The sequence below is a fragment of the Dermacentor andersoni genome, chromosome 4, assembly GCF_023375885.2.
Source record: "Dermacentor andersoni chromosome 4, qqDerAnde1_hic_scaffold, whole genome shotgun sequence".
Classification (NCBI taxonomy): Eukaryota; Metazoa; Arthropoda; class Arachnida; order Ixodida; family Ixodidae; genus Dermacentor; species Dermacentor andersoni.
The window spans coordinates 55,153,830-55,173,485 of NC_092817.1; the positions used below are offsets into that span (position 1 = coordinate 55,153,830).

At 47.6% G+C, this 19,656-nt stretch overlaps 1 protein-coding gene across 2 annotated transcripts in view; it reads left to right on the forward strand.

Annotated features, from left to right (window-relative positions):
• Rdl (Resistant to dieldrin) overlaps positions 1 to 19,656 on the forward strand; it is a 229,627-nt gene that overhangs the window by 26,789 nt on the left and 183,182 nt on the right. For both annotated transcript variants that reach the window (XM_055073792.1, XM_050184372.2), the window contains exon 2: positions 13,143 to 13,231. In XM_055073792.1, coding sequence (XP_054929767.1) covers positions 13,143 to 13,231 — 89 coding nt within the window. The remainder of the gene's footprint in view (positions 1 to 13,142; positions 13,232 to 19,656) is intronic.

Sequence of the window (19,656 nt, forward strand, 5' to 3'; positions counted from 1 at the left end):
GCGGACCGTGCAAGTTGGTGCGAGGCCGACGCACCCCTGCCTCCGACCCCCTCCCCCCCCCCGCCCCACCTCCTTCCCACTCTGTACCGTGCACGCCGCTAATAACATTCCGTCGTCGTGGAGACACGCTTCTCAACGGAATCGCGGGCCAGGACGCGCTAGTTTATTGCAGCCTTTAATGATTTCCCGTCGCTCGCTACACCTAATAGTTTGTTCGTTTGCTCGATTTCGGCCCACTCTTTTCTTCTTTTTTCTATCGGCTGCCGAGAAATACTGGCCGAGTTTCGTCCCTTCCATTTGGTGTGCTTATTATTAACATTATTTTTCCCAAACATGATCGCCGTACGCATGTCGCAGATATAATGATAGTCGAACAAAAGCCCCGGTATTGTCGTTTCGGGAGCCGTTCTTGCGTGTTGTAAATGAAAAGAGCAAGCAGTGAGCAAAATCACAAGAACGCTTACTATAAGAATAAAAGAAATCGAGAGGGTTCTTTATTTATTTTCCTCTTTTTTTTCCTTTTCATTTTCTTTATTGTATCGTTGCTGAACGTTCTGACTCAGTTCGTTTTGTTCTTATGACTCGCTTCGTTTTCCTTGCGCCAAAAATAGGAACTACACTAATATTACCGGTTGCTCCAGGGATACACGTGTACTGCCGTACAAACCAGGTGACGTCTCGCAAAAACAAAAAAGCCTGACCTCGACAGAGAAACGCCTGACCTTGTGCGTAGCTGCAGAACGTCACAGTCAGCGAGCCACCACGACGGACAGTTAGAAGAGGCTGCATGAGCGCGCAGTCAGCTTTCGTCTGTGTCGTAGGAAAGTGGATGCGCGCACAACACCAAGGCGTATGTATGTAGGCAAACGTGAAGTGTCATTCCTTCGTAGTATTTATTTATTTATTTATTCATTTATTTATTTATTTATTTATTTATTTATTTATTTATTTATTATACATACTGTAAAGGCCTAGTAGGCACAACAGAAAGGAGTGGGGAAAATATACAATATTTCAAAGACAGGGCAAGAATAGAAAATCAAACTATAAGGCACTTTGAAAGGCTATGTCATAAATTGAGACTGTGGAGGCGGGAAGGAGGTTCCATTCAATGACTGTTCTTGGCAAAAACGAAGAGTGGCACAAATTAGTTCGATAATTGATTCCAGTAACGTTTGCTGTTGCTTTTTCTCGTTGTTATTGTTGGCGCATGCATGCGGGGACAGTTGTAAAATAGTAATGGGTCTGCAAGTTTCCTTAACCAACCCGTCATTAGAGTATGTTTGGCCTGCATGAATCGGGGTTTACTTTCCAGCAGGCAAAAAGCCTGAAGGACGGATCACAGGAAGCAGTCGGCCCGTGTATGCAGCGGTCAACGCTACATCGAACTTTGGCAAACAGCGAATAGTGTTTTTCCGCACTCACGTGCGCTGAAGGAGTTGGGGGCAGTGGCTGAAAAATATATACGCACCACAACAATCGATTACCGCGCCTTCTAGAGAGAACAGCTCACCCAACTTGTTTGCACTCGCAACGGCGAGAGTAATACGATGAAGGGCCCAGGCTGGGCCAACAAAATCTACTTTCCAAACCACGTTCGAGATCTAAGCAAGATCGAGTCGAGATCTAAGCAAGCGCGCTAACATGGAGTGTATAGGAAGCCAGAACTAATTCGGCGCACATATCTGTTTTCGTGCTTGTTAGGCCTCCCGAAATGGCAGTCTCTCCAGCGAAGAAGTAGAAGAAGCTGGAAATAAAGAAACCAAATCAGGCGTTCTTGCCTATAGCCAGCCTGCCGGCTCTTGCACCGAGCTAGCCGCACCAAGAGGCGAGACGGCGGAAGAAGGGTAGAGGTGCCGGCAAAGGGCAGCTGGCCGCCGAGTGAGGCCATTAATTCCGAACCATTCCGCATAATTGCATTAGGATTCAGCCCTGTATCCTGCGGTCCAAGCCCGGAGACGGCCGACGAAAGAGGCAGAAGCAGAGCGGAGGCAAGGATGCAACAAGATAAAACTACATGGCGACACGCAAGAGAGGGCATGGGCGAAATCACGGGAATAGGGGGTAGGGGGGGGGGGGGGGGCTGTGAGTACGTCTTTGCCCTGGGCGCGGCGACTTGCGTTCGTCAGCTGATTAATTAGGGGCTTCCGTGTTTCGCTGCCAGATTCGAAAACTGATTGCCTTGGCATCATTGGGCTCGATGCGCAAGTGCCGAAGTAACTTTTGTTTTCTTTTTTCCTTATATCGCTTTCTCTCTCTCTCTCCTTGCTCGCTTTCGCTTCGGCTCTCGGCTGGTATAGCTTTTGCTGTACACTGATGCATTCCCAACAACTGTGCATTGATGCATCCTGTCAAACAATCTATGGCGCCATTAATATACGCGTGTTTTTGTTTCTTTCTTTCTTTCTTCTCAGGGTCAGCTTGTTTGCTACTGCTTTCGATACAGCTTCGAGCAGAGATGGGAGTTCGGGCTATAACGCGCGAGGACGCCGTTTCGATTTTAGTATCTTGGCTTCTAGCAGCATGTTGTTTTTCTTATGTAATTGAGTAAACAATAAGGATCTTATCGCAATGCACCAGGGAACAAGCAGCGAAGATAATGAGCAACCCAATGCCAAGTTGCTTCTTGGTAATTTCTTTAATGCACGTAATTAAAACTGGCTCCATCGACCATGCCGCCAAACTGGATATTGTTGCGCGAAAGTGAGCGTCTCAGATAATAAATCATTATGAAAGACTAGACTGGTGTAAAGTGATGCTCTCCTGTAAGGGCTTCAACGCAGGATGCACTGCACTAGAGGGAAAATTATTATCCTAACATGTCGAAATCAATTCACTTCTTTATGCAACGCATGCAGTACAAGTCCCAACACTTGTTCGCGGCCTCACTGCATTACTCTTTAGCTACGCTTAACCCGAATGCACCAAGCGGCTGTGTGCGAGAGATGATTCCATTATCGTTCACGGCGTTAGCGATCCAGCAATAAATGGCTGTTCACCTGTTACCGATTGCCGCGAATTTCGTAAATTTAGGCATATTTAATCGTTCCCTGTGAACCAGCGATATCGAAATTTAATGACACGTCGCACTGGCTTTAGATTTTTATACTCGAACAGGCGATCGCGCGTTTCCTGTCAAATGTGAGAAACGCGTACCGGGCAGCTTAACACGCGGAGGCCCCGACCAGTTTTATAGTGTAGTGGGCAATGTGGCAGCCAGATTACCAATCAGAAAAAAGAGAGTACAGAAGGCGCTGCCATGCAAGCTACCGTAAAAAGGGGAACGTAGGTCGAACTTCTTTTTTTAGATAACCGCAGCGAGAAGTCGACCCCCGTCTTATCTAGCGGTCATTTTTTAGCGATCTGAACCTTCTTCTTCTTTCTCTTCTTGAATTAATGTTTGGGCGGTCGACCTATATTCCGGTTTTTACGGTATGTGGAACGCCGCTAACACCCCCGGCTTACGACTAGCCACCATAGTCTTTTAAATGATATTCACCTTGCGTTCCTACTGCATCATCTCTCCTTGAAACAACTCTCAAAAGCAAACTCGTCTATGTCACGCAGGCGACATGACTTCTACAGGGTTACGAAGAATTTTTCAGATGTCGAGCTTGAAAAATATTTATGGCAACAGAGAGAGAGAGGGATATGAGGAAGGCAGGGACGTTAACCAGTCAAGAGTCTGGTTGGCTGCCCTACGCTGGGGGAAGAGTGAAGAGGAAGCAATAGACGGGAGAGAGTGAGAGAGGGTATAGAGACGTGCACAGACAGTCGTTGAGTCAAAGCTGCTCGTGCAAACCAGACGTTCTGAGAAAGCACAAAAATGCATTCACTCTCTTCTGAGCCGATGATGGGTGGAGACGGTGCGCTAGTACTGTCTGTTCACTCAGAGGACGATCATCTAGTTTTCTGAATGCGTTGGACAAAGACTGTCTTTGTGCTTGAAATTGGGGACAGTGGCGCAACAAGTAGTCAATGTTCTCCTCGCATCCGCAAACATCACATGTAGAACTACCAGCCATTCCAATTAGTGCTGAGTAAGCTTTCGTGAAGGCAACTCCCAGCTACAACCGACACAGAAGAGACGCTTCGCGTCGGTGCAGTCCGGACGGAGGTCTGAGTTGCAGTGAAGGGCTCAGTCTGTGCAGTTTTGTGCGCCTTGTATGTGCGAAGTTGTCTCGCAGCGTCGGTCCTCGAGAGAGGAATGGCGACGCAGCGGTCTTCTTTTTTTGACGTCCGAGCTGCCTTATCTGCGTCATCATTTCCAATGATACCGCAATGACTTGGTATCCATTAAAAGGAGATATTATGGACTTTTGGTCTCAAGTGATGGAGAAGTTCCACGATTTCACACGTGAGCTGATCGTAAGTTCCATGTCGGAGAAACGACTGCACACATTGCAAGGCCTGCCTTGAATCACATAAGACTGCCCATTTTTGAGGACTGTCATCATTTATCACATGAAGCGCGTCGTGGATAGCCGCGAGCTCTGCAGCTGTAGACGTAGTAATATGGCAAGTCTTCAACCGCTAGGTTATTCCCACTGTTGGTATAACCACAGCGCCACCGGAACTGATTGATGTAGTTGATCCATCAGTAAAGACGTGTGTGCAGTCGCTGTATTTCTCGTACAAGAGAAGTAAAGTAAGTTGTTTGAGTGCTGATGACGGCAACTCCGACTTTTTCTGAAGTCCTGGGTTTGTTATGTTTACTTCTGTGCGGCACACACACCATGGAGGAATCGAAGGTCTTGCCGCAGGTGCGCAACCTGACCTGAGAGAGGCACGGTGCGTGAAGACTGTTGCACTGAATATCATGTAGGGCCTTTCTACTGGGAGACTTGCGAGGCGGTGTGTAGGGGTCCGAGGGAACTGCCTTAAGTGCACACGCATTGTTTCAATGGTAATGTGCGTTTTAATGGTATAATTTTGAGCGACTGCAATAACGTCACTCGTTGACGCACTCCGCAGTAGACCAAGGCATATCTTGAGGGCTTGGGCTCGGATGCTTTGGATTATATTCAGGTTAGTTCTGCAGGCGTTGGAGATGACCGGTAGGCTGTACCGCAGGAATCCAGTAAAGAGGACCCTGTACAGTTGCAGCGTAGGTTGAATTGGCACTCCCCAGTTCTTTCCTGCTAGGAACTTAAACATATGGCAACAGAGATTCATTAGCTCAGTACATGCGCGGTACACCAGCCGCACTTTCCAGTAAAGGATACCCTTTGTAGACATGCAACAAAGTACCAACGCAAGCTTCCCCGAGACCGTGTCTGAACTGGGCAGCAAATTGTATCTTCGAACACTAAACTGCCACAAAAAGTGCGCCATGAACGTTTCGCGCGCTATCAGGAGCGATTTATACTGACACGCCGAAGCGCACAAATGATTCGGCTCTTTAGCGTAATGATCAGGCGGTCCTGTAACGACCGTTATCCAATTTATAAATGGTAAAAGGCCATCGAGCGGTGCCTGCAGCCCAGCGAGGGGCCAACGGTCTGCAGTGGTCTCCGCCATTTGCCCTCCGCCTGAAGTAGAGCGTAACGTCTTATCAAGCTCCGAACGTGGTTGCCATCTACACTGTCCCAGTCGCTAACGAGTCTTGCAGAGCCCGTTGAATAGTAGGACGCTCCCGAAAGCCAGTGATGAGATGCGGGTCAATAAAGAACATCACGCTGTGTTTCCTCCTTGTCCGCGTATTTCTTGCTGTGCGAAGAAGTGCATATGGTGTATTTTGATGTCTCGTCTTGCATGATTTCTTCACCCGGTAAGAGAAAACGAAAAGTGAACGAGAACTTATAATCACGTGACACCTCCTTGTTCTTGATCAAACAGGCTAAAGCTGTTGTCACTATTTAATCTGCGATACGGAAGGCAACACGTTCTTGTTTTGTTTTCTTGTTGTTTGCTCCTGCATTCCTAGAATTCATTAGGCAGTTAGCAAGTAAAAACAGTCATTTCATAAAGTAAAGAAAAGTTGACAGTTTGCTCTCAACTGCTATCCTTGCGCCGGTACAAAAAACTAGGCCTCTCGCCATCGCTTCTCGAATCTGGCGAAATGCCACACTTGAATCGTTCTGACGTCACATGAGTCGTATACTGCAGTCTAATTCGACAGACGTTAGTTTGAGACAAGTACAGACGCACTGAAAGACACCATTAACGGGCTGATAACACATCATTGCATGTAGGACAGTGCTCCATCGTCAGTCACTCTCATGGTGTCCGGAGGAAATCTGTCGTCGAACGTGCAACGCTCCTTCCAAAATCGGCGCCATGGACCGCGAGGTGATCTGGTAACAAAATGCACCATGTATATATATATATATATATATATATATATGGTGCATGTTGTTGTGCCAAGGTCGTCGGCTAAGCCTGCCGTGACCATTGTTCTTTAGAAAAATGCACACAAAATGAAGTTGGTTTGGCAGTTTCAAAAAGGTTGTACGCTCACCAACTTAGAAGCACGATTACTGCGATGACATAATTGAGGAATTTTTCTCTCCTAGGCATGCTGCCGAAGCTACGTTCGTTATTAAAAAATAATGTCGTCTAACACCAATTAGTGATGTTGAGTTCCTCTCTTAACGTAAGCTGTCGGCTTTCCTTTTTTTTTTCAATCAGAGGTCACAAATGCGGGAAGAAATACTATCGCACTGTTCCCGTAAAAAAAAAAAAAAAAGGCTACGTTACAAGCGACAAAGGTCATAATGCGCCATAACTACGCAATTCTTATGCCCAGCAAATGACAAATGGAATGCCAACGTGCACACAGACTCCTCCGAGATATTCGTCGTGTTAGGGCACAGTTTACAAAATAAAGGAATTCAATGCTTCACAGCAAGACACTGACTTGTGTGCACGTTTTTATTGAGCATTATTTATTTATAGGCAGACGAACTGGTGTTTGATAAGTTTTTTTTTTAGAACCTGAATGCATTTCAATGCAAAAAAAAAAAAAAAAGAATTATTTGTATATGCCATTCGTACATACCCTTACAAGCACACAACACATTCTAAAGGCTACGGCATGTAATTCGGATTCCGGAAGATTTAACACTTTTCCTATTAGCAGGTTATTAAGTAGAATATGACGAAAGCAGAAGAAAAGAAACAGTGCGCAGTACGTACTCTATGTGATGATCAATCATAACATGTTCACTTGACACTCTAGACCCAATGTACGTTAAGACCTTAACGAGCAAACTCCCACTCAAGCACTTCTGTGACGGCGTATTCACGATAACTTCCAGTATAGAACAAATACAGGCACCTCCTCATCGTTTCTGTGTCATCTATAATGGCTCTAGACAGATGCTTCCCCTCTTTCCTATCTTCCTATCTTCCAACTTAGGTTTCTGTCCCCTCCTTTCTTAAGACTGGCAGGCGTTGCGCCTTTCCGGTGACACTTGCCAGCCTGCTCCTTGCTTTCTATTTCTTCTATTTCAAGTGTGTGCATGCTTTCAAATGAAATAATAAATATAATCATAATAGTAATAATAATAATAACAATAATAATAGTCACTCAATCAATCAATGAAATGTTTGTGATAGTGCCCAGGAACAGCTATACGGAGCCAGCGTACTTGTGCATTAAAAACGGGACACGTGAGGCAACTGTGCAGAGAAGACAAATGTGGTAGTCAAAACGACGTGAGACGGAAAAACAGATCGGTAAACAGAAAACGAGGAGGTGGGCGTAAAGTGGAGTTATTCAGACAACGTGATTATCTACATATAAAGAAAACACTGGAAATGAATTCTGAAATATGTCAATGCATGCAGAATACTTATTGGGTGTTTTTTTTTTGTTCTTCCTTATTGGAGTCGAGCCATAGGACATTCTTTAATTGGACAAGGCCGGTCAGAAAATGCGGAATGTTGCAAGGTATACCTTTGCGGCACAAAATGATGCACGTGATCAATAATCGTTGGGCAATAAAAATTTCATGGACTACCTTATAGAGGAATAAAATGTCTAATTTGATGCGTCTTGATTTTAGAGGTGCGAGCTGAGGTTATATGTGAGAGGGCTGGACTATAGTCGGCAGAACGGCAAAAGCGGTACTTTAAAATAGATATCAATCAATTATGGATGCGTTCAATGAGGTCAGAATAAGATTTGCGCGTTCCGCCCCAAACTACAGATGGATACTCTAGCAATGGAAGGCACACAGTAGAATATAATTTCACAATGGCGACAGGGGAGTGCAAGTCACGTGTTATGCGAGAGGTATTATTATTATTATTATTATTATTATTATTATTATTATTATTATTATTATTATTATTATTATTATTATTATTATTATTATTATTATTATTAGCCAACTAAGGGGCTAGACGGTGGCAAGGGATGAGTACGGATGTCCTTTCTGAGCGTTCCACTGCAGCATCTAAACCTTCAGATGCCCCAAAGCTCTCGTGGGAGAGAACGTACGTCTCAAAACTTGGTTGCGCGAACACGTGACCTTTGCTTCGACGCCTCTTTACTGGCGGTGAATGCCCGACAACAAACCGCCACAGGAATTGGTGATAGAGCAAAATAAAGCCATTCGCTTTAAGACAGTCCAGTTTTGTAGGTTTCACATAGGCAGGCGTGTGTTAGAAAAATACCGTAGAATCAACACAATAAACCCCGAAGAAACATGACAGCTTAACCATAGGCGGTGTACAAAGAACAAATAATGAGTGGTTTGCATTTCATTTCAAAGGAGACAAAGCAATACCCCGGAGCTGTGAGGATTCCACGTTTTTTTTATTATTGATGTCACGATGGCGAATTTATGCAAGAGCGAAAACTTTATCTTCATGCACCTTTTTTCAAAATGGAGTCACCTCTTATCGATGCGTAGCGCTTACCTCAAAAGCATATAAGAAAGAACTATACCGAGAAAATTGCGTCGTGTAACTTCAGCCTGAGTCAACCTAAAAGATGTGCCCACCGTTTTAATTTCAAATGACCCAAATTATATTCCGATGTTTATATTCGTTCCTTCAAATATTGTAAGATGCGCGAAGAAACACTGACAAATCAGCCGAATGACACTGAAACACAAGAAACACAGGGTAAAAATAAGATTACGGTGCTGCTTTCTCTGCGCGAGCGAAGCTTTCAAGCGCGAATTCCGCGCTCCCTTGCGTGCGGAATAATGCCTGGAGAAAGAATTTAATTTCCTGCGACGATGAGCGCTGAATGAAGAGCGCTCGAGAATAAGATGTGACGCCGTCGACGTTAGCGCAAATTCAATTCACGTCGCCACAGATCTCGATTCAGCTCATCTCGCCCTTTCTGAAAACAGAAGACGGCACAACGAAACAAAACAAAGTTTACTCTCCTCCCCTCTCCTTTTTTATTCTCTGGTTTTTCTCGGCTCTCCAGACCAGCCTAATTTAATGACACTAGAGAGGAATCGCGATTGACTTCGCGGTAGCGTAGCACCGCCGTGGGAGAGCAGTGCGTGATGCGGCTTTATATTCGCTCTCGCTCCCTTGCGTGAAGTTGGCATTTTGCATAGTTTATCTGTGCGTGCAAGCACGGTGTGCCTGCGTAACTGCGTGAGCGAGCGCGTAAGTTCGTCGCTGCGCACGTCTTTACGACATTGTATACACCGTGTGTGGGTGCTTGCTTACGTTCGTGTGCGTGTTTGTATGCGTAAGCGTCGGTGTATGTGTGCGTGCCCATGTGCACGTTCGTTGGTGTGTGTATGTTAGTGTTCAGGCGTGTTCTCGTGTTTCACGTTTGCGTGCGGGTTCAAGTGCACGCATGCGAGTACTTCTTTGAACTGAATTCAATTATGGGGTTTTACGTGCCAAAACCACGATCTGATTATGAGGCACGCCTTATAGTGGGGGACTCAAGAAATTTGGACCACCTGGAGTTCTTCAACGTGCACCTAAATATAAGTACACGGGTGTTTTCTCATTTCGCCCCCATCGAAATGCGGCCGCCGTGGCCGGGATTTGATCCCGCGGCCTCGTGCTTAGCAGCCCAACACCACAGAGGGAGAGAGAGAGAGAGAACCAACTTTTATACTGAGCCCTTAGTAACGGTTGGTGCGCGCTGGCACCAGATGGGGTGGAACCTTCTTCTCAGGTCCCATATGCGTCCAGCAGTTCCTGGCCCCTAGCCGCCAGCGCGAGCTGGGTCGGTAGGTCGGGGCTGGACAACAAGGTCTCCCATCGTTCGGGGGAGTTGGGGCTGGGGAGGGTGGGGGCTAAGGATGGTGGGGGGTTCTTGAGCTTAGTGCACTGTGCAAGGATGTGTGCTAGAGTGCCTTTTGATCGTCTGCAAAACGGGCATGAAGTGTCATGCTCTGTTGGGAACATCTTGTGCAACAGCACAGGATGCGCTAGCGACCCCGCTTGCGTGCATCGCACGATCGTTTGCTGCGTTCGGCTGAGTTGCGGATGCATGCGAAAACACCCGTGTACTTAGATTTAGGTGCACGTTAAAGAACCCCTGGCGGTCGGAATTTCCGGAGTCCTCCACTACGGCGTGCCTCATAATCAGAAAGTGATTTTGGCACGTAAAACCCCCTAATTTTTTATTTTTTATTGAGTTGCGGATGCGGACGGGGAAGCCTACATCTGCCGCTTCTGTACATTTGTGTGATTTCTTTGTAACTTGTCACGGGGTGCGGTAGCTCTGGCTCGTCCTCGGCCCGGATTGACAGTTCTCGGGCATAGTGGTCGGCGAATGCGTTGCCTTCCACTTGCGAGTGAGCCGGGACCCACACGAGCTCAACGGCCCGTCCCGGCGATTTGCATTTGATGAGGATCGCTAGTGCCGCTGGAAAGATGTTGCCCTTGCGGTAGCTTACGTAGGCGGTCTGGGAGTCTGTGACCACGGTCCTCACTCCCGGTTGTGCGAGTGCGAGGGCCACGGCCACTTCTTCTGCTTCGGCTGTATTCGTCATCCGTATCGACGCGCCTGTGACCAGTTTATCGATGGTGGTGACGACCACCATTGCTCTGGTTCTGGTCTTGGGAAGCGAGGCGTCCGCGTAGAGAACCTGGGGGTCCTCTTCCAGCTGTCGAGCCAGTGCCTTGGCCCGCGCAGAGTGTCTCTCGTCGTTCCTCCCCGGCTGCATGTTTCGGAGGAGGGGCTTAGTCTTAATGATGTCTCTCCACGTTGTGGGGAGTGGAACCGTTGTCGGTTGCTGTTCAATTTGCCATCCTATCTTGCGTAGGACGGCCCGACCGTGCTCTGTCCGGCTCAGCCTTACTCTCTGGTACAGCCACTAAGCAACCGTGGCTGGTTCAATACTTCTTTGTGTGAGTGAGTGAGTGAGTGAGTGAGTGAGTGAGTGAGTGAGTGAGTGAGTGAGTGAGTGAGTGAGTGAGTGAGTGAGTGAGTGAGTGAGTGAGTGAGTGAGTGAGTGAGTGAGTGAGTGAGTGAGTGAGTGAGTCTGTCTGTCTGTCTGTCTGTCTGTCTGTCTGTCTGTCTGTCTGTCTGTCTGTCTGTCTGTCAATGCGGGTGTGTGTGCCTTACGTATGTCAGAGTGTGTCTGCACGCATGTGTGCGTGTGTGCGTCTGCGCGTGTGTGTGTGTGTGCGTGTGCGCGTGTGTGTGCATGTGCGTGCGTGCGTGTGTGTGTGTGTGTGTGTGTGTGTGTGTGTGTGTGTGTGTGTGTGTGTGTGCGTGTGCGTGTGCGTGTGCGTGTGCGTGTGCGTGTGTGTGTGTGCGCGTGTGTGTGCGCGTGTGTGTGCGCGTGTGTGTGTGCGTGTGTGTGTGTGTGCGCGCGTGCGTGCGCGTGTGCGCTGGTATTCTTGCCTTTCTTCCTTTCGCTCAGTCAGACGCAAAAAGAACAAAGGCTCGAGCAGCCGTCGTTTGATAAGGAGGAACCACTAACGGAAGAAAAGGGAGAGGCAGAAAAAAACAAAGGCAAAACGCTTTCGAACAGATACAGTGGCGGTGGCGAAAGGTCACGTTGGCGCGCGGGGCTTTCCGTAATCTCGGCAGGTTCTTGCAGCCCGGACACGCGCTTGACACGAAATTAAAACCTGGCGGAGAGTCAATAGTTGGACGAGCGCACACAAAATGCGGAGCCCCTGTCAGCGAATATTAGCCGAGGTAGAGAGCTGCACATCGGTGGCGAAGTAAATTGCGAGTCGCAGGCAGGTGGTCGGAAATTGGAAAGCGGGCACAAAAGGCGCCAACTCGGTGGTGTAAATTGCAAGCTGCAAAATAAATAAAAAATAAGTGCTATCGATAAATTTCACGCACGTGTGCCGACCGGCAAAATACGCAGCTCCGATTTCTGCCAATTTTCTTTCTTGCTCTTTTTTTTTATATATATACACGGTCTCGCTTTTGTGTCCGCAGTACCAGTGTGGGTGACGCGGAAAATAATTATCTCGTTTACTCACTAAGGCCACCTCGTTATCGCATGAGCGATGCTGAAGAGAAGTAATTAGCTTGCCTTGCGTGGTGTCGTTGCGTGATGCTTTGCGCGGAAATATAGCATCGAAGGCACCGATAATACACCTATGAACAAAAAAATGAAAAGGAAAAGACTCCATTTTTTGGGAGGTTGTTAGCTCTCTGCTTGTAGTAAGCTCGTTCGGCATAGGCTTTATAAGACCTCTTTAAGTCTGATGAAGGGGGAGGAGGGGGAAGGAGGGACTAAGCCGTAGCATTCGGCCTTGTGGTGGATGAACCGGACGCAACCATTATAATAGTCGCGTAATTTCCAACCCCCGCGAGAGAATTGAGCGCACATAGGCTCATTGTAACATCACTTCGATCGAGATCCCTTGAAGGCTGCCTACAAACAAATAGAACTTAGGCAGCTGCGAAATGTTATGATGACGTTTTCTACTTGCTATGGTTGACGTATGAAAAGCCAACAAGCCAAGTCAGCGACACATGCAAACAACATTAAGTTTGTTCATGGGCTTCGTGTACAATTTTATTTAGTTTTCACCCATTCAATGATCTCTGTATTGCGTTTAAGTTTTGTGATTTTCTTGCATGTGCTCCGCATCTAAACCACAGTCTTCCCAGTTTTCTCTCGTATTCTGGAGTTGCCTCTGTGGTTGCCATGCTCGAATTTGTGTCTGGCGTTGATGGTGCTTCCGTTGACGTGCCAGCTGACGTTTGTGCTTTCTTTCTTTTTCTTCTGTCTTTGCAGACAAACGCAACGTGGACAAAACATCACGCAGATTCTGAATGCCTTCTTTACACGTGGGTACGACAAGAGGGTGAGGCCAAATTATGGCGGTGAGTATCGCTTGCTTGTTCGAAATTTTTGACGTCATTACTGCGGGTCGTGCAGGTTGCTGTTCTCGTTACACTAGCTAAGAGAACGTATTAATCTAACAACTAAGAGCACATATTTCCTTCGAAACAACTCTTAATTCGATTTGTTAAATATAAAGGAGAAAGCGCAAAACTGGCTAAATCTACAGTGCCTCAAATGGCAACTCGCAACTTGAGTACATAAAATATTTACTCTCGCCTTTAAACACAACTTTGAGGAATGCGAAAACTTCAACAGTTGTCGCCTCAGCATGTGCCCGTTAATATAAACAGGCGTGCTGTAGAGAACATCCGCTTAAGTGCACAGCGCATATAAATCTTAAATAAACGCCCCAGCCACTTCCAGTTTACTCATCCTGCTCGCCGAAAATTAAGAAGAAAAAACACACCCCGCAAGCATTCGCAAGTTCGTAGTAAACTGCACACCTTCGACATTCGATAGCGTAATTGCAATCCGTCATTTGTAAAAGTCACCACTATATTAGTGGCGCCGGCAGTCACCGCACTTCTGCTCGCCCGTTTGGCCTGTAGCCTAGTGGTGACGTGCATTGAGAGCGACGAGTCATAAACTTAGGCTTCAGCCGGTGAGATCTCAGGCCTTGAGCAGTGCGCTGGGTGGGAGATTTCGCAGGCGATGTCACAGCTCGTGATACCAATTTGTGCGGAGCTTTTAAGTTGGTGCGATCGGCTTCACAGCAGAATACATGTACGTCAACCGCGGGTACAAACCTTGTTTTGAGTCGTACTCGTGGTGGCGTGGGTTCAGCGTGCGGCTAATGGCGTGCACGTGGCCGCAATCTCGTCGTTCCAAGAAAGCAGGTCAGGGGCCACAAATATGTATTCTCTGCAATATAGTGAGCAATTCATGGCGAAGTCTGACCACGGCATCGTTTCTTGTGGGTGCGAAAGAGCGGTACGTACCAAATGTAAAATTGTATTTTCAGTTTCGCATTTCATTTACCAGACGCCACACTCGTCGCCAGGCAGACTACAGAAGCGACTCGCTTCATGAAACCAGATACCATAAAACTGCAACTAATGGGATGACTGGCCATCGAAATGCCTAGTGAAATCGTTTCTAATAAATCGTAAGATTGCGTGCGAAATAAGATCAAGTAGTTTTTGTTGACAATGTTTTACGCTTGATGACTGTGCTGAAAAATTATTCCGTACTTAGTCGGAAAGTTGCCTGCACAGGTGGCAACAGCATTTTGAGCCAGTTGTCATCACTGGTGCGACACATCTCAATCGGTTGTACCACAATATGCCGGACAAATGCTCCACAAGGTCTCGAGTGCATTTTAAACGCTGTACGCAACTACTACACCTACCCAACGTCGCGTTCAACTGGACTATATTGTCAGATTCCATGCGGTTATCTTCTGTCTATCCGCGGAAGAAATTCCTACGACCAGAAATCACGACAAACTTTTTCCAACTCTAATGAGTGCATAATTCAGCGAGTGGCGCCGGTAGAGCGTAACTTTTCGTCGTGCACTACTAGACAGCTAAAAAGTGCACCAACAAATAACCGCACTTTGAAACGCCAAGGCTTGCAGCATGGTTCGGCAGTTCTTTGGCGCGCACAGTTCGTCTCGCGCGAACCGCAGTCTAGAATTCAGCGAGCGAGTTGGCAAGTGCGCGCCTTCTTACGCCCCACGATTTGAGTGTTTCGATACACGTCTCAGCCACTTCCGAGCGCACGTTCTTAACGACGTCGTACCTTGCTTTCCGCGATCTCTGAAAGGCCTTCCACTCAGATAATGCGGGACTGCATACGGGGCCAACGCGTTCTGCAGACCCGCACCGCAAGCCGCCACGTTTGGTGATGCGGCGCAAATCTTGGCCTCTCGTAAACGCGCTGCTACTTACGCTCGGAAGCACCGCTCTCGCGAAGCGTTTTTAGCCGTTCTGCAAACGCGGATGTCGTTTACATACTGAAAATGCATTTGCTTTCGGGAAAACAACCTTTTTCCTTCCCCCACCCTTGTCCCGTCGAAACAATAGTTTGAGTGAATTCCGCGATATCAGGATGATGGTGCTCGAGGTACCGAGAGATTGGGAGTGTGTTGGTAGGAAGTGAAAGCGGCGAGAGAAGGGGGGGGTGGTGCTTTGCGTTGTCCAGGAGGAGTGAACGGTGATAGAAAGGGAGAAGACAGAGGGGGAGCAGGCGGAGAATTTAGGGGAAAATGGGGAAGAAAGTGATGCAGGCCGGGGGCCTTACGCTTGCTGCTCCATTCTAGTCGTCATCCGCAGCGCGGTAGACATCACGCGCTTTCGAAGCCGGCTGCTGCCAGTGGCTGGAGACATGCAGCGCCGCCTGGGTGAATTTTCTCGCAGCGGCCAAGGGGATGGCGGAGGCTGCTGCAGGCTGCAGTGCGCCCCTGTTATCGATTTGCGCGCCGGCTTCCTCGGCAGGCCACACGGCATCGGTGATTAGGAAAGCATGCCGTGGAGCGGAAAAAGATGGAGGCAGTCGGTAGACCCCCCTTTCCTCCTCCCCTCCCGCCTTTCACCCCATGCCCTCCACATTTTTCCCGGGCTTCATGCTTCCGGTAATTCTTTTCCCCCCCCCTACCCCAATCGCCGTACTGCCCTTTCACATTCCACCGCCACCCCGCTTCGTATCCCCGTATAACCTTTATTATTATTATTTTTACCCAGCGCTTATCCCATAGACGCATTGTTCCTGTTACCGCTGTGTGTTTCCAGGACGCAGTATAGCTTTGCTTTCTTCTGATTGGCTACCTGACTGGCGCGCGAGATGGGTCTTTTGCGAGCGTCGGACACGCCGCTCCAGTGCTCGGCTTAGAACAGCGTGGCCGAACTTGTTTTTTGGATTGTGCTCACAGGTCGGAAACAACACACGCTGCCGTCTGCCTCCTGTTTTTGTTTCATCCCTCCGTCCTCGCTTGAGTATGATTTTTTTTTTGTCTGCCTACTACACTACTTCTCACTGGGCTTGTTTTGACGCCCGGCGTCGCGCGCTCGCCTGTTGGGATCTGATGGAAAGTGACTTAGACGGATGATGCGACACGTCGGGTGAGCGAAACGCGGTGATTGGACGCGGAGCGTTGTTGGGTGACTGAGCAAGCTTTCTTTCTGTTTTTATTCTTTCTTTCTTTTACCGTTTTGGGTGGCAAACTGTTGCAGACAGCGTGCTGCTAGAATGTCGAAATAGCGCTTACAACCATTCGTTTCACTGAACTTTTCCTTTCGTTCTTTTTCATACCCCTTATCCGGCGACGAATTTTCTATCCTTCACCAGGCGCATCGAACACCGCGAGCTTGTCGATTTCTCTTTATCCTCCCAACCACTATTACCAGAGTGAACATCGAACGACTCCAGCCCCACGCCTTATAATGGGGAAGTGCACACGGTTGCACGCCTATAGAAAGAACACCAATCATCTTAACTCGACAGTTCTGTCTTTGTTCTTTCTGTCGAAAATATTCGCCCTTGCCGTCTGCTTGTTCTGATTTGTGCTGAGCGACGAGAAGTCATATTATGGTCCGTTGGTATTGGTGTAGTTAGTTTTGATTTTCTATTCATATCTGTCAAGCACAACGCAGGACCAGGTTTCTGCTCAGTCTTTGCGGTTTCGTGTTCGCGAAGTAAATACATTCTTCCAGAACACGTTTATTTACGTTGTATATAAGCATGCGATTACCTCCTTTGTTGTTCTTGTTAATTGACTAATAAGGTTTAGCGTCCTAAAGCGACACGGGGTTTATGACAGACGCCGCGTAAAGGAATCCCCCACCCCTCCCACCTAACATGTCTTGACCCAGCTGTCTTTATATAACGGGCGTAATACGCTCTACACACGAATGCTTTCGCATTCCAGGTCCAAGAAAAGGGTAAGAGAAAAAACAAAACGCGGCGCGTTTATAGGTCGCTTAAATTGCATGGAAACCGCAAGAACCAGCTAAGCGGGCTGAGAAAGCAAGCACCCCCCCCCCCCCCCCCCCGCCCCTACCCGGACAAGTGGTCGTCTCGTCCTGCTTCTTTCACCTTTTCTCTGGTGCTTTGCCAGCTAATAGTGATGCTTGCAGCATGCGAGAGCTCAACATGCAGAAACTCAAAGGGGGTATAAGAGATTCGATTCGATTACATTAGATTATGTGGTTTTACGCGCCAAAAGCACCATATGATTATGAGGCACATCGTAGGGGGGTACTCCGGAATAATTTGGACCACTGGGGTTCTTTAACGTGCACCTAACGCGCACCTAAAGCATTTCGCCCCCATTGAAATGCATGCTGCCGCCGTGACCAAGATTGGGTCCCGCGACTTCATGCTTAGCAACCCAACACCATAGCCACTAAGCAACCACGGCGGAGGGGGGTATAAGAGTACGAGCGAAAGGGAAGTGAGTTGCTCAACAGCACCGCCACTGGGATCTAGAAACGTTGCGAAATACAGAATACCTGACGTCTTATGCGTGTTTGCTCAGCTGGCGATAACGAGCAGGCTCTGTTTTTTCTCTTTCTTCATGTTCCAGAAATAGCAAGAGCAGGGCCTCTGTAAGGCACCACAAAGGCACTGAGGTTCAGGCCGCGTACCTGTGCAAGGATGATAGCCAGTATAGAAGAGAAGTACCTGCTTCCTAAAATAGAGTTCGCGGCAAGAGGATGGTAGCTCGCATTCCAGGATCGCATGTTCCGTGTTTGCTCTTAGCATTTAATCTGCAGTCTTGGTTGCGACATCAGCTCCGGTATCAGGGAGCTTGCAGCGACCATAATCGCGGAGGCTACGATATTCATTAAGTGGTCTTGAAGATATCCAAAAAGTACTGCCGTCTACTCGCACCAGGGTTGACCAGGGCAAACCAACAGCGCCCGAGAGTGAATATGGCGCACCATGTAAAGTGCAATATAATCGGCGTTTAATTTTAGAGGTGTCTGTCAATCGTGTGAGACCTCTTGCGAAATACTGCAAGGGCTCCAAAGCACGAGACCCTCTTTTTATTTTTCGTCTTTTGTTTGTACTTCTTTTGCCTTTAACTTAGCCCAACACGACGGTATGGTCAGCAGCTCGGAACTATTGTGTCGGGCTTTTGTTCCCCTTTCCCCCACCCCCAGTGTAGGGTAGCAAACCGGATGCTGTTCTGGTTGACCTCCCTGTCTTTCCTATCCTTGTTCTCTCTCTCTCTCTGACCGGGCCATCGCTGCTGACCTGCGGCGATGGTGTGTGAAACGGCACTTATCAAATTCAATTTCGATCTTCACTCGGTTACGTGTAATGTAGCAGCTATTTGTGCACTAGTTCTCGCACAGTTAAACAAAGTTATAAAACTAGATTTCCTATGGACTAACATGGCACTCCATACTTTCGGACTATGAGAATTTGTTCAAACGTGAGCTAATCGAAATATATAGCCTTCTTCGGGAAGCGAACACGGTGCTTTTCTTTTCTTCAGCGTTATATTAAATTATCCTCGAACTCTTTCTTGAATGACTACTTGACAAAGGTAGACGATTACCTCTCTGAAGTGAGCGGGGTGACTGTTGGGTCGCTTGGCCCACTAAAATGGTACTCCGAACACATTTGTCTTTTCTGTAATTACGCCATCTTGCCAACAGACTTTTCCCTAAGTACTTGTAGCAGTTTTCAGCCGTTTTTCTTTGACCCGTTTCGAAAGAGTTCGTGGGAAGTAGAGAGTTGGGAAACGCCTCTTCACTGAAACGAATACGCAAGTGCAACCGAGTCTCAAATGGCCTTGGCCTGTCGTCAATCAACCTGCTACCGCCATCATTGCCATTAGTGTCTCCTGTCCAGATTCCTGCCACGTTGAGCGAAACGCCTTGAAAGTGATGTTTGTTTGTTTTCTTTTTTTCTTTTCTTTTTTTACCACGCCGCTAGATGCTCACATATTTTGCAGAACACGCTGAACATTGTTATCTACATATGCTTACGCCTTTTTTTCTTTATTGGCAGCGCTATTTAATTTACAAAACCATCTCACGCGCCACGTAGACGTTTCAGTTTCTGCAGGAGTGTGCTGAATTGGGCTCGTTGGTTGATGACGGAGGGAATAAAAACGGCGCGAAGGACAAGACCAAAGTCGTCCTGTCGTCCAAAGTCGTCCTGTCGTTTCTGCTTTGGTGCTGTCCTTCGCGCAGTTTTTATTCCCTTCGTCAGTTTCTGCAGTGATTTAAGTCTGTGTGCTTACCTTCCAATTATTGCGGTATATGTACGGTGTGTGCATGTGCCGCTGCCTTTCAGCACAGGTGTCCGAAAAGGCTTGAGATGAAGCAGGCTAGATAGTTGAGTTATTGCTTCTGCATAACATCTGCTGCATCGTAGGATATCTAGCGAGGCGCGGGACTCTTATTTATACAACTCGTGAGCAAAAATACGCCAGTTAACTTTTTAACTTGGC